The 14,433-nt window shown below is 35.7% G+C and overlaps 1 protein-coding gene across 39 annotated transcripts in view; it reads left to right on the top strand.

The window, feature by feature from the left end:
• Positions 1-14,433, top strand: part of AFDN (afadin, adherens junction formation factor) — a 95,207-nt gene that overhangs the window by 32,738 nt on the left and 48,036 nt on the right. For 23 of the 39 annotated variants that reach the window (XM_087938140.1, XM_087938139.1, XM_087938246.1 and 20 more), the window contains exons 7-9: positions 721-832; positions 1,292-1,459; positions 6,156-6,200. In XM_087938140.1, the coding sequence (XP_087794266.1) occupies positions 721-832; positions 1,292-1,459; positions 6,156-6,200 (325 nt within the window). The remainder of the gene's footprint in view (positions 1-720; positions 833-1,291; positions 1,460-6,155; positions 6,201-14,433) is intronic. The other 16 variants (XM_026705123.2, XM_087938268.1, XM_087938189.1 and 13 more) reach the window with 1 other exon arrangement.

Here is a 14,433-nt window from a genome sequence, read left to right as displayed (position 1 = left end):
CAGTAAGTGTTTTGTCTTTCTGATTTGATTTGGCTATTAGTAGTCAAGTAGTAATTTAAAATAAGAGTTATTCTGGACTGGTTAAATTAGTGAAATGATTTGTTTTTTCTTGCTTTAATGTATGATTCTCAGAGCAGCTTTAGTAAAGCAATCCAATGGAATAAACATAAAAATAAATAAGCCCTTTTCAAGGTAATTCTTTTGAAATAACCTTTAAACTTTTTTGCTGGATCCATCTTCAATTTGTGTTATAGAGGAAATAGCTCTATAGACATTAAGGAGTTGTACAAACACATTTATAGCTAACAAAAAAGTAATTCCTTTGCTTTCTCCATCTTTGTACCTCTTTCACCCTCTCACAGTCTTCCTCCAATGACCCCAAATCTATGAATTTTGCTTTAAGCATGAGATATATAGGTAGGAAGGAGGACCTTACTATTTTGTTTTACTTAGTAAAAAGATGCATAGTGCCTTGACCCAGTATTACTAGAAAGAGCTAGTCCTCAACTCTCTACTGATAGGAGAGGCAAAGCTAAAAGAACCAAAGACACAGTGTTCATACTTCAGTCATATTATAACTGTTCTACCTTTTTTACTTTGTAATACTGAAACTCAGAAGTAAAAGCTCTGCTTAAAACGTTGTCCTTGAGTAGCAAGTTAAACTGAAGTATAAGCAGGGTGTAGATTGAAGCATGTTATTATTACCTGGCTTTTCTTTAGGTCATGCTTCCTCCTGGTGCTCAACATTCTGATGATAGTGGTGCTAAAGAATCTATCCTTGATGATGATGAGTGTCCACTTCAGATATTTAGGGAATGGCCAAGTGATAAAGGTAATTTTCGTTTTTTAAGGTATGTAACACAACTTAGTGACTATTTTGACACACTACCATTGGTGAGTTGTAAACAAATCCAGAGGGTATGAAATTTTTGCCCAGACTTTTGAATAAATAACAAAAGACTTTCTTGAAGCACCTGAATCTGAATTGAGATGTTGTAAGTTCCTCAGTGGCTGAACTATCAAACAGTCCAAAGTGTTTATATGGCCTAAAAAAAAGTAGGACTTATATAGTGAAGTTTGTGTAGGCCCATTGCCTAGCACTAAATAAACATTGGTAGTACATCTGAATGGAAGTGGATTTTGTAATGAAGCTGCATGTGATAGAGAATTTTAATTTTGTAACTTTGTAATAGGACAATAAGATTGCCATTGACCATTTAGTGTAATTAATTTATGCTTCTATATTTTTTAGGTCACATTCAAATGATCTATTTGTGCTTCTGTATTTTAGGAATATTAGTCTTTCAGTTAAAAAGACGGCCACTTGATTATGTCCCAAAGAAGCTGAAGAAGCAAGTTGATGTAAAACTATTAAAAGGAAAGGAAAGAATTGATAGGTCTGGTTATGGCTCTTCTCTTCCACCTGAGAAACTACCTTACCTGGTTGAACTAAGTCCAGGTAAGAATTATGTTATTAAAATGTTATTTGTGTTTGGAGTGATTGGCTTTCAGAGACTTCCAGTCTGGAATATATGTGCTCAATTTGCACACCTTTATAGAAAAGAAAAGAAATAGAGGATATTCTTTGTGTTTTTCTGGGTTATCCAGAAAAAGCCATTGGAGCTTTTTTGCATGTTAAATATTTTAGATAAACTATATCTACACAGAACCAGAATAGGAGTTGTTATACATATTCGATGTATAATATTTGTGTTTCTGAAGTGTAGCAATAGTAAAATAATTTCCTTAAAGTCTAACTACGTTAGCATAAATCTGGGGTCTGTCTTAAAATAATCAAAGGAGTGTTACACAAGGAAAAGGTCACTACCTTAAAGACCATAACATTAAAGTCTTTTCATATATTGATAGAAATGTTCCTGATTAGCTGAGAATGTAGAGTACCACACGATATGCCTTTAAAGATAAATGTATTAAATAAAAAACTTTCCTTTGAAAGAGAACCACTTCACTTTGACTATAGCTGACAGAGAAGAACATATCAAGAATGGTATAATGTAGGAAATCCATTCCACTGGAGCTGCCCAAATATTGCTTTGCTTTCCTTTCTGCCTCCTTGCCTTGCAGAGTGAGTTCTCCCTCCCTCCTTCTATCTCTTCCCCTGACAAAGAGATTTTTCTTACTTGCTCACCATCTTTTTCATGCCTTGCCTGGAAAAAGAGACCATTGAAGTGGAAGAGCATCTACTGCCTCCTTCCTTTTCTCTCAGACAGCCTTTGCCTCCAGCAGGCCTTCCCTGGTTGAACTTTATTTTCCTGCTGCTGCTGCTGCTTTGTGGAGGATTTGTCTCCTCAGAAGGAACGCCTGCCACACAGCATGAGATTAGGGGAGGGTCGTCTAGAGGGCAGGGTGCAAGAGGCCTCAAGGTGCTAATTGCTTGATCTAGACAACGAACCTGCTGTTGCCGGGAGATCCACTGAGTTGGACTAAAGTGCAGTGCAGCTAGGCCGCAGTTCTTTCTGAGGGCATCCCATGATCCAGTGAGCCCATGCCTTGCTAGGCAGCATCTTTAGTGCTTACAAAACGAGTTTGTGGGCCAAAAACGATTTGGAGGACAGAAGGCATGACTCACAGAACTACATGCGTGCATTTACAGTTTTATGCTCTAGCTGTCTAGTCAAACATTTTGTGCCTAATCTAAATACTGGGATACATTCAAAGATTATCATCAGAAGAAAAATAGCTATTTCTAAGATACTATAAGTGGTTGTACAAGAATTCATATAGTGGGAATAAGTAGTGAAATATGTAAAGTGAAAGTACTTTCTCTTTTGTAAAAGTAACCAGTTTCATACCCTCCCCCCATTATTTTATGTTTATGTTTCACATGGACCATTGTAGAATAGAACATTGCTTTCCGATGCAGTCAACCATCTTTATATTTTATTGTTTGATAAGGTGCTTCTTGAAACATCAAATTATTTCCAGTATAACACTAGAGCTGCATGCCATTTCTATACTTCTAAATTCCTGGTTTTATAGTGTGTTGATTGATAATTAATTGTATTCACTTATTTTTGTATAATCACTTATAAGATCATAGCTTCTAATTAAAGTGGAACAAGTATGGCGTCTTGGTTTGTTGAAATACTTGGTTTGTTGAAATATGATTCTGAAGAACGACTCTTCTATGAATGTCCATCAGACATATTTGATATGGTTACAGCAGAAGTGTGGCAGGACCTGTTAAAAATAAAGATAATACTTTTGAGATAAGGGCAGGGGATCAAAAAAGAAAAGTACGTGAGATATTCTATATGAGTGATGCGGTCTTTGGAACCTAAATTTTAATAACAAAAGTACAGAATGATTCTTTTATAAAGCATTAAATATATTGTGTAATGGTGCATAGTTTTAAGTATTATTGATGCTATAGCAATAGCATTTAGATTTCTATACCACTTCACTGTACTTTATAGCCTCTCTAAGTGGTTTACAGAGTCAGCATATTGTCCCCAACAATCTGGCTCCTCATTTTATCCACCTCGGAAGGAAATCTTGAGCCGGTGAGACCCAAACTGCCAAACTGCTGGCAGCTGACGGTCAGCAGAAGTAGCCTGCAGTACTGCATTCAGGAGTCCCCAACCTGGTCCACAAACCAGTACCAGTCCACAGCTTGTTGGGAACCAGGCTGCGCAAGCAGCGGGCAATCGCATGAAGTTTCATTTGCACATGCATGGGAGCTAAGTTGCGTGTGTGAAACCATCACTTCCCCCAGCCATCGCTGCCAGTCCATGGACCAAGAAAGATTGGGGACCACTGTGCTATAGCATGTGGAAATGATCAATATTACTTAAAAAACTTTGTGTCATCATGAATGGTAATAGACTTTGATGTTTTTCATCAGTAAATTCACCTTGGCAATTGGTTAGCTACAGATTTGACGAGTCACAAATGTACTGTATAACAGGGATTCCCAACCCCCGATCCGTGGACCAGCACCAGTCCGTGGCATGTCAGAAACCAAGCTGCTCAAACAAGGAAAGCCCCATCCGTGGGATGCAGGCAGTACATGAAACCACACCCTCTCTGGTCCATGGAAAAATCTCTCTCCATGAAACCAGTCCCTGGTGCCCAAAAGGCACTATAAAGTATCTTCTTTGCTTAAGGAAGTGTCTTTTTAATGTTTCTGATTAGGAAATGTAGACAAATGGCAAAAAGAAAAGTAATCATTTGAATTTTTAGATTTGCTTGAAGATTTCCCTAAAACTGAAGCTAACTGAACATGTACTGTATCTGCTAAATTGCTGAGATCACATAACTGGAACTTTGTTTTTTTCAGAACTGAGTTTACAACTGCATTGCTTTCTGGTCTGTTCCAAAATACTATCTAAACTGTTTGTCTGCCCCTTTAAGTCCCTATATGTCTTGTGGACCCAATATTTGAAGAGGTCTCTCCCAATGTCCTTGCAAAATGAAATTGAGAGTGACAAAGGGATGTATTGTTTTGATGATGCCATCTTGCAAATTAGAATATTTTCCTCACATGTTGTTTTCTTACGTTCATCAAGATTTGTTCTAATCACTGGATGATGTTTTAACTTTACTTTAGCCCTATTTTTATTTTTGCTTTGGTATTTATTACCATTTATCACTGTCACTGTCTTCCTATTTTATTACTATTATGTTTGTAAGTTCTGAAATGTTATATTTTTAATTGAAAAGAGGAAGAAAAATAGTTTTCAGTCTTTTAGTAGGAGCAATTATGTATTTAATTTGATAGCTTTCATTATGGATTGAATTATACTATAGATTAAAAATGTTTAGTTAATAAACTTTCTTTTACATAATGCGTGACTAAATAATAGTTTTTAATAGTCTAAGTATACTTATTCTAAGATTTTTAGAATCTTGGAATAGGATTCTAAGAAAATATAGAATAGAAAAATATAGCGTTAGATACCAGTTCTAATTCTACTGCAACTTTTCTGTCCCTTAAGAGTTAGTTATGTAGGGCAGTTAATTTATTGAAAAGGAATTTTATTCAAGCAGATTTATATTTTTATAGAAAAAGTTATATTAAAAATAACTTATTTAAAATATTTGTCAAATTCATTTTAATGACTCATTGCACAATCAGCCAGATGTTCAGATTAGATTTGGCATTTTTATTCTCCTAGGAGCATTATTGATTTTATTTATTTTAAGATTATTATTAATATAATTAATAAAGCTATTATATTATTAAATTGATCTTTCTTTGAATTTTCCCTCTATAATTGAGGTCTTGGGAATTGAGGACATTATGTCAGCAAAGCTACTTTTAAATTTTCAATATTTGTAATGCATGGAATTATTTGTGAACTGGAATAAAGGAAATGGGATATGAATTTTATGTTACAATTAGTATGCTAGCTTTTAGTTGCTATGTTCCATGCCCTATTTATTTATTGCATTTATATATTACCTTTCTCCTGGCAGCTTAAAATATGATAGATGCAGATATTTCCTTATTTCATTCTCACAGAAATAAATGATTTAGGCTGTCATGAGAAATTGACTAGGCCTGAATCGCTCAGTAAGTTCCATTGTTCATATTTTTGTCAGTATACTGCTGAAAACAAAATAAATGTATACTTCCGTCAAATAAGATAGAACATGTGCAAGTTTTCTCTGCGTAGGACATACTTTTCAATATAATGTACATCACATGACAAGATTCTAATATTTTGTTATATCTATATTTGCAAAAAATAAATCTTTGGTGGATATATAGTTACAGGACTCTCTGCTTAAATGTATATTATATTATCCTGGTATAATTGTAAAAAATAAAGACAGAACAGTGAGTATAATAAAACAGAACTATAAAAAATTATTTTCTTGTCTGTGTACAATCGATTATGACCTTTTCATTTCATATGGTGATTTTTCTGTGCTTTCTTCTAGCAGTTTGTTGCCAACTACTTAATCATATTAATCCATCCACAACACCTATGTCTATATATTCTGTGCAGTTTTTAAAGTTGAAAGTATTAAACACACTGCATCCTTTTAAATTGAGTAAGTGCTGGTAGCCTACAGTTTCATTCTTTCCTATCTTTTCTTTTCGCTGCCCTCCTCCGCATGTTCTGCATGGTATCTGTCCTGCTGATGCTGCCTTCACCTGGGTCCTGTGCATGTGTTTCTAATCCCAGGGAGAAGGAATCACTTTGCCTACTACAACTATCCCAATTACGAAGGTAATTCTATAATTTAATACTGCTGTTTCTCACTAATCACTAAAATTATGTTAGCAAAAAGAGCTTCTGTCCATTTTGATAACAAAGCTTTCATTTTCCTTCTTTTATTGCTAAATAGTATAATAAAATTGTTCTCTTTCTCATATACACCGAAACATGGTCAGGATATATGACTTTTGAAAGATTACGGTTTTCCTATTTGTCATTGATAATTTCAATACATTGGAGACTTGGGTTATTACCTTTCTTAAAAAATAATAAACAGTGTGTCCACAGTCAATGATCTCAGACTTTTGTATCATAAATTTCACCATAATGAATTCCTTACAAATATAGGAAAAAGGCACGTATTTTGGGAAGAAGATTTCTGTTTGTGTATATATGTCTTTGTGTATATGCACACACACATGCACATACATTCATACTTCTCTCCACACACCCCTTTTTCATATGTTTTTATTATTATAATTAAAATAAAAGTGAGAGCTGATCCGGTCTGAAGCAGGAGTTGATACTGTGGGAGCAGTCTTTATCTGAGCTCAAACAAAAAAAATATGTCTAAGTAATGAGAGCTGACTAGTGCAAAACATATTTTTTATTTTTATTTTTGGTTCCTAATCCCAAACTGTAAGTTTGTTCTCAGACTTGTAACAAACTGTGCTGAGCAGTTTTATATGTGTATAACATGCATTCCAAGAATGGAACATTCCAGAGAACAACTGAAGAATAGCAGTTTCCCGGAAGTTAGATTACCACAACCTGGAGGGAAACTGGAATGTTTTTGTGTTTCCTAGGCTTGCACTCTGCTTCATTTGCATTAGCATTCTTAACAGAGGGTTTGGCTGATTTGCCTTCCTAGTTTTCTCTTTCTCCCCTATGGCTCTTTGCTGATTTATAGAGGCAGTTTGCATCCCAGGTCAACTTTGTCTGCTTACTACCTTGACATACAATGTCCTTACTATACTCTGTATCTAATTGTCTTGTCAATCTGCTTGTTTACTTGGAGCTCACATAATGATATTTAGTACTACCATAGGATTTAGTCTTTGACTTTGCTAGCATAACATTGATGAGAGAACCAGTCAGAATAGTACTAAGTTTGGCTGCTTTGTGATTATATTCCAACTTCTGGGAGAATTTGCTGTCATAGTAATTAACTGAGAAGAACCAGCTCATATTGGATCTACAGAAGATAGATTGGCTTTATAATTGGCCAGTGTTAATTAAAAGTATTTAGTTTGGGCTCAATAACTTGAATCCATATATTATTCATTTCTATTATAATTACAGTTAAAAACTAAGGATGGCTTTATTTTGACAACCCCACATGAAACCACTGATGGGACAAAAATTCAAAAACTTTAGAATGCTATAACCATAAAAGATAATATGAGTGAGAAAAAATTATTTTATTCATGCTTTTTATGCTAGGGCTACAACACAGGTGTTAAACTTGCAGCATCATGTTGCCATCACATGATGTTTCGTGATGTTTTTTCCCTTCATGGAGCTGGAGTTGCCGTGGTCTGCATGTGACACATCCAACCTGCGGGCCAACAGTTTGACACCTCTGGGCTATAAGAAGTTGAACTAGGGTTGTAGTTCATGCTGACTCTTATTTATTCCCTAATTTGCAAAAAAGCTAGGCTGATAGTAAAATTTGTCTTGATTGTATGGTAACAATATTTCTTGTAATCATTTGCCTTTAAAAAAAAATCATTTGCCTTTTAAAAAAATAATAATTCCAAAATTATCCATCTTATATAAAAAAAAATCTAAATATTTTCTTGTAGAGTTTCGTTAAGTGCTTTGAATCATTTTGACTACATCTAGAATGATGAAACTTGTTTGTGTTTCAAACTTGTCTTTATGGTGATGGTGCAGGTAAACTAATCAGTCAGCTTAAGATTCATTTAAATGGTCAATTCTTTAAGGTCTCAGTGAGGAAAAAAGTTAATAAAAGAACACGCTGGGGAGTTATTGCTTATTCATAAAGGTACAGAGGTCTGTGAAACCAGAATTTAGGTGGTTTAGTATGTTTAGGAAGGTTGATGATAATGGCTATGGAAAAAGTGGAAACTCTTCTGGTGCTACTGGAACTGTTGGCCACTTTTAAGAACTTTGATTACAATAGTAGTGGAAGCTGAAGCAATCAGTGCTGCCAAAATGGCTGGTGAAGAGGAGCCTTGCAAGAAGCAGGATCCCAGAGATGTCAAAATCAGTCTAGCAGCTGGGGAAGATATGAAGTAGCTATACCCACTTAGCAGCCATAGTTGTGATACTGCTGATCAGCTGTTGAACAGTTACATTTGCTTACTTGAAAGTACTGCCAATCAGCTGCTTGGTCCTACGCTGCAAAATGGTGGAAGGCTGGTGTTGAGTGCTTATGCAGCAGCGAATATTTGCCTAATGGCATGGATGATACCTACTGTTATGTGCTTGGTGGTGCTCCAGGTAATTTGCTTCCTCCTGTGTTTGCAAAGAGGTGAGTGGGATGAGGACAGAGAAAGCTACTCCTTAAAGAAATATTGCCCAATTCTTAGCAGATGGTCTCTTGAGTATGAAATCCATAGAGAGCATTTCACCAAGGCAGCCGTTGGCGGTGCCATCTTAGAGAGAAAATCTTAGATTCATGACTTTTCTTTCAAGGATAAGTGACCATCTTGGCTCAGAGGCTTTTGCAGGAATTTATGCAAAAATTATGCCCATTCCTAGTTCAAGAGCCCATACTTAGTCATCCATGCTTTCATCAATTCCCATATGGATTATTGCAATTTGCTGTATATGGGATTGACTTTGAAAACTATTTGAAAGCCACAGCAAGGGGCCCAATCCTTCGTTTGCCCCTGTAACACTATTTGTTGTGACTGCAATGGTTGCAAGTGGGTTTCTGAGAGTGATTCAAAGTTCTGGTTATCATTAAAGCCTGCAGTGCATTTGGGCCTGGTTATTTGCAGTCTTGATAATCTCTAATTCTTACTGACTACCCAGAAAAATTGATTCAGTTGATATACTGTGGGACCCAACTCACATCATTGTCATGTTAACGTGACATATTGGGACTTTTTTCCCCTTTGCTAAACTGGGCAGTCAGCAGTCAGTTTCTATCTACTACCCTAAGGCATTTCCTCTTATTATTAAAGAGAAAGGCCGGCCTTTTTGTATCATATTCTCTTTTTTTCTATTAGCACTCAGAGGAGAGACTGGCTTAATAAAGCAGCCATCTGATCTGTGGGGTTACAGAATTCTTTCAACTCTCTTTAATGGTACTTTAGAAAAGGAACAAATACAGGGTCAATTTTAATTGCTATCTCAGCTTTGCTAAGGCATTTGTCTTTATTTCTGTTTAATATGTAATACAAGAAGCAGTTAAGAAAAAAACAGTGTGACAAGCAAAAATGGATCCTCTAATTCATTGACAATGGGGATTGCTTTCAATTGTTGGAGATTATTGAAAGTAATGATAGACACATGATTGTGGGGGAGTGAATGGACGGTTTAAAAATAAGGGATATGTCTTATTCCTAATTCCAACATCTGTCTCCCTTCCTGCAGAATTAAAAATAACCTCTATACATTGGTATGGAAAAATGCAGATCTTTCTTGTTTCAGATTTTCACTTTGATGGTTCTGCTTGGGGGAATGTATCAGCGGGTAGCTTATTTATAGCCCAGCCTAGTCCTTGCTGATGCCACAGATAGTTGGGGTTGGTTATGGCAATTTTGAATTTGATAGCAACTCCCAAATTTAATTTTTCAGAACTATTCTCCTAAAAACATTTTGGATACTGCAGGAATGGAAGTTGACTAAACAATTTACCAAAACTCAGCATCTTCTAAGATTCTCTCCTGATGTTCTCATTGTAGGGGAAAAGCTCAACAAATTAGTTAAAGCAGCAGATACACTATATCTGCTGCTTTTGCATAATGCTCTTGTAGGACTATATATGCAATATATTCAATAATTGTTTAGTTATAAACAGTGTTGAGACAAAGTAAATGAAAGTTTCAGTTTTATAATCACATTGTAATCACAACACATTGTTTTTAATCTATTTTATTTGGTTTGTCAACTGCTTACAAGATAATAGGTATAAGTAAAAACATAGTTATGAATACATGGATACATATAAGAAAAATAAAAGAAACAATAGGACAGGGACAGTAGGTGAACTGGTGCGCTTATGCACACCCCCTACAGACCTCTTAGGAAAGGGGTGAGGTCAATAGTAGAAAGTCCAAGGTTAAAGTTTTTGGGGTTTGGGGAAGAAACCACAGAGTCAGGTAGAGTATTCCAGACATTGACCACTCTGTTGCTGAAGTCATATTTCCTGCAATCTAGTTTGGTGCGATTAACCTTGAGTTTGTATCTATTGTTTGCTCTTGTATTGTTTTTTTTTTAAACAAATTTTATTAATTTTAAAGACAAACAAAACTTCATTAAACATTGAAAACATAAAACCTCTTTCCATTATAAATCTTTACAAGGCACGTAAAACATTATTTTATATCACATACTTCTAATTTACCCCATTTCCATATAGACACATAAATTCCCTTTAACAAATTTCACATTATTTCTCTTTAGTCTTATTCAATCAAATTTCTTTTCTATATTTATCTACTATTAAATCATCATATTTATATTTCCCTCTGACTTGTTTACAATTATTCTCATCTGACATTCCTCTGAGATTTTATTAATTCTCAATTGAACATACACACACAAAACATAAAAACATAAAACTTCCTTTTAGAAAGTAGCTTGGCCCCAGATTACCTCTTTTTGTATGGACTTCAATTAAATTCATGCTCTTCTTATATACCGTTACCTATCTTGTTTACCATTCTATATCTTCTATATAACTCCTCCCCACTTTTCCCTCTTCTTAATTCTATTTTATATATTTCATCTTGCTTTAAGTCAATATATTTATATCTTTTGTCCATTCTTTTCCATTTAAACATTTATCTCATTCTCAATATAAAAAAAGATAATTTCTCCTGAAATCACTAATCAGAGTATGATGCCTTTCTATCATTCCCCTAAATTGACATTTAAAATAGCACCTAAATCCCAATCTGATTCTGCTTAGTAAACTTAAAGTCATTCATTATTAAACATTTTAACATTATACTTTAATATTTTAATCTTTTACTGAATCTTATAAAATTCTAATTTTCTATTTTTAATACAAATACAATACTATCATGTGTACTTTGCAGAATCCTTTTTTTTAAAAATCATACATTACCCTTTGTCCCTAAATTTTTTTTTCTTTTTCCCATCTTGTTTTATACCTTTGTGACTTTTTTCCCCCTTTTCCCTTTCTTTCTTGACCCACCTAGCCTTTTTACCCACTTCTCTCCTAACCTCCACCTTTTTGGCTTCCCCTCTCTGTTGTATTCTTCTTTCCTTTTGCTTTCTAACATTATATTGATTTTGCATCTTATTTTTCTCTTTCATAGATATGTTTTTAAGTCTTAAGTCCTTCCTTTTCCCTCCTCTCTTTCTCCTTTCTTTCTTGATCAAACTTTTTAGTTAATTAAAAATGGCTTCTTCCTCCGCTTCTTCCAGCTGTTGTTGAACTTGCTGACAAATAGCAAGCGCCATTTCTAAAAAACAAAAGGCTTCTCCCATAGCGTCCTTGCCTTCTTTCCTTATTTTTACGTATTGTTTTCTTAGTTCATCGAGAGATAGAGCGATTATAACCTTTTTCTTCTTCTTTTTCTTTATCCTCTTCTTGTTATTAAGCCAACCAAAATATTTCCAAACTTAAAACAATTCCCCAAAGTCATCAAACAGTCCAAGCAAAGCACGAAGTTCTTCCCTTTGCAGTTTCTCTTCCTGGGGTAATATCAGTTAGGAAAAAAAAACCAATCTGTATTTTAAATCCTTTTGGCAGTTAGCTTCTAGTCTCTTAATCTTCAAGGCATCTCCTCCAACAAAGTCTTAATATAATTTTTTTTTTTCCAAGCCTCTCCCTTCCCACTTGTAACAAAGGGCTTTAAATTTTTACCTTCTGTTAAAAAGTAGATTTTCCATGTCCATTTGTTAGTTCCGTAAGGGAGGGAGAGTAACTTTCCCTTTCAGCACTTTCATTCGCCGCTTTAGGAAACCTCCATTGGGAACTTTGTAACATCCAAAAAAATAGTAGTTTTCAAGGTATTGAATATGTCCTTAAAGTTCAGCCAAGAAGAACTTACACTTTGTAACTTCCTCCTTCTTCCTCCTGCACATTCTTAAGCCAGTTGCCGGCTTCTTCGTGGCGGCCATTAAGACCGCCGCTCCACCGCCTTGAGAAAAGGGGGTTTTGCCGGCTGGGGAGGGGGTCTGTGATACCCCTCAACCCCTGTCCGGATCCCCCCTATCTTCGGCTGCCCCAACAGGGCAGCCTTATCCTCCAGATCCGTCGGGATCGGAGGCACCAAGACGGCTAGCACGGCAGGGATCGCGCAGAGTCGCGAATCCCTGCCGTCGCCGAAGCCTGGGAAACCGGAAGCTGTTTGCTCTTGTATTGTTATGGCTGAAGCTGAAGTATTCATTGACAGATAGGACATTGCAATGTATGATTTTATACACTATACTTAGATAGGACTGAAGGCAGCATAGTTCTAGGTTTTCTAGGTTTAGAATTTCAAGTCTGTTGGCATAAGGTATTCTGCAACGAGTAGAGGAGTGGAGAACTCTTCTTGTGAAATATTTCTGGACTTTCTCAACTGTGCTAATATCAGATACGTAATGTGGGTTCCAGACTGATGAGCTGTATTCGAGTATTGGTCTAGCAAATGTTTTGTATGCTCTAGTTAGTAGTGTGATATTACCAGAGAAAAAGCTACGTAAGATTAGGTTAACAACTCTTAATGCCTTTTTGGCTATGTAGTTACAGTGGGCTCTAGTACTTAGATCATTAGAGATGAGTACTCCAAGGTCCTTGACAGCGTTTGGATCATCAACAAGGTCTTGACTATTCACCCTATATTTTATTTTCTGATTTTGTTTTGCCAATATGTAATTACGACAGAGCATTTGTTTGTTGAGATTTGAAGTTGCCATTTGTTTGAACGTTCTGATAAATAGTCGAGGTCTTTTTGAAGGGTAGCAGTATTGTCGGTGGTGTTGAATAGCTTTACATCGTCAGCAAAGAGGACGTAGTTGCTCTTGATATGATCACAGAGGTCATTTATGTAGAGTATGAAAAGAGTTGGTCCTAGAACACTGCCTTGGGGGACACCACTGTTGACAGTTACAGAATTTGATAGGACGCTCCCAATTTTGACCATTTGTTTTCTGTTTGACAGCAGTGCTTCTATCCAGTTATGAAGGTGTCCAGAGACACCATAAGATTTTAGTTTTAGGAGTAGTTTGCCATGTACCACTGAATCAAAGGCTTTACAGAAGTCTGTGTAGATTGTGTCTATTGCTTTGCCCTGATCGAGTTGTGTAGTTCATATGTTTTTGCAATGTAAGAGTTGCAGATTGCAGGATAGTTTTTTCCTGAAACCAAATTGTTTATTGGAGACTGGGTTGTTTGTCTCTAAGTGGAGGATAATGGATTGGTTAACAATTGATTCCATGACTTTACAGGTGACGCAGCAATAAGAGATTGGTCTGTAATTTTCAACTAGGCTGGGGTCTCCCTTTTTGAAAATGGGGATGACTGTGGCTTGTGACCATAGTTTTGGCAAGGAGCTGGTCCTGAAAGATTTTCCAAAGATTATGCTTAGAGGTTCAGCTATGGCAGTGGATAGCCTTTTTAAGAAATAGGCACATATTCCATCCGGTCCAATAGATAGAGATGGTTTTAGATTGCGTAGTGCTTTTTCAACATTGTCTTCTGTAAAATCGATATGTATTAGATCATTGTAGTTGTCTGTGGTTTGACTAGGAAATACTGGGCATGATCCATTGCTGTTTATAATACTGAGCCAAAGAATGTGTTAAAGAGGTTGGCTTTAATGGTGTCATCATTGCAGTAATATTCATTGCAATAATGTTTTTTCTTCATAAATTCTTTGGGTATCTCAGGGTAGAGATTCTGTTAATTCCTAATGGCTCCTGAGACAAGTAAACCAAATAATGTAATGCTTAATATTTCTCTTGTACGTGGAGCATTTCACAAGGATCCATTTGCTAATCAGCATTATTCTGAATGTAGTCAGAGGGAACCTGGAGCCTAAAAGAAATACAGAATGCAGTTTATTCTAGAAATGTGATTTCAAATAAAGGTTTA

Source organism: Pseudonaja textilis, chromosome 1, assembly GCF_049901715.1.
Source record: "Pseudonaja textilis isolate UNSWEBS1 chromosome 1, rPseTex1.2, whole genome shotgun sequence".
Classification (NCBI taxonomy): Eukaryota; Metazoa; Chordata; class Lepidosauria; order Squamata; family Elapidae; genus Pseudonaja; species Pseudonaja textilis.
The sequence above is the reverse complement of the archived record's forward strand: the minus strand, read 5'-3'. Positions and strand labels throughout refer to the sequence as shown.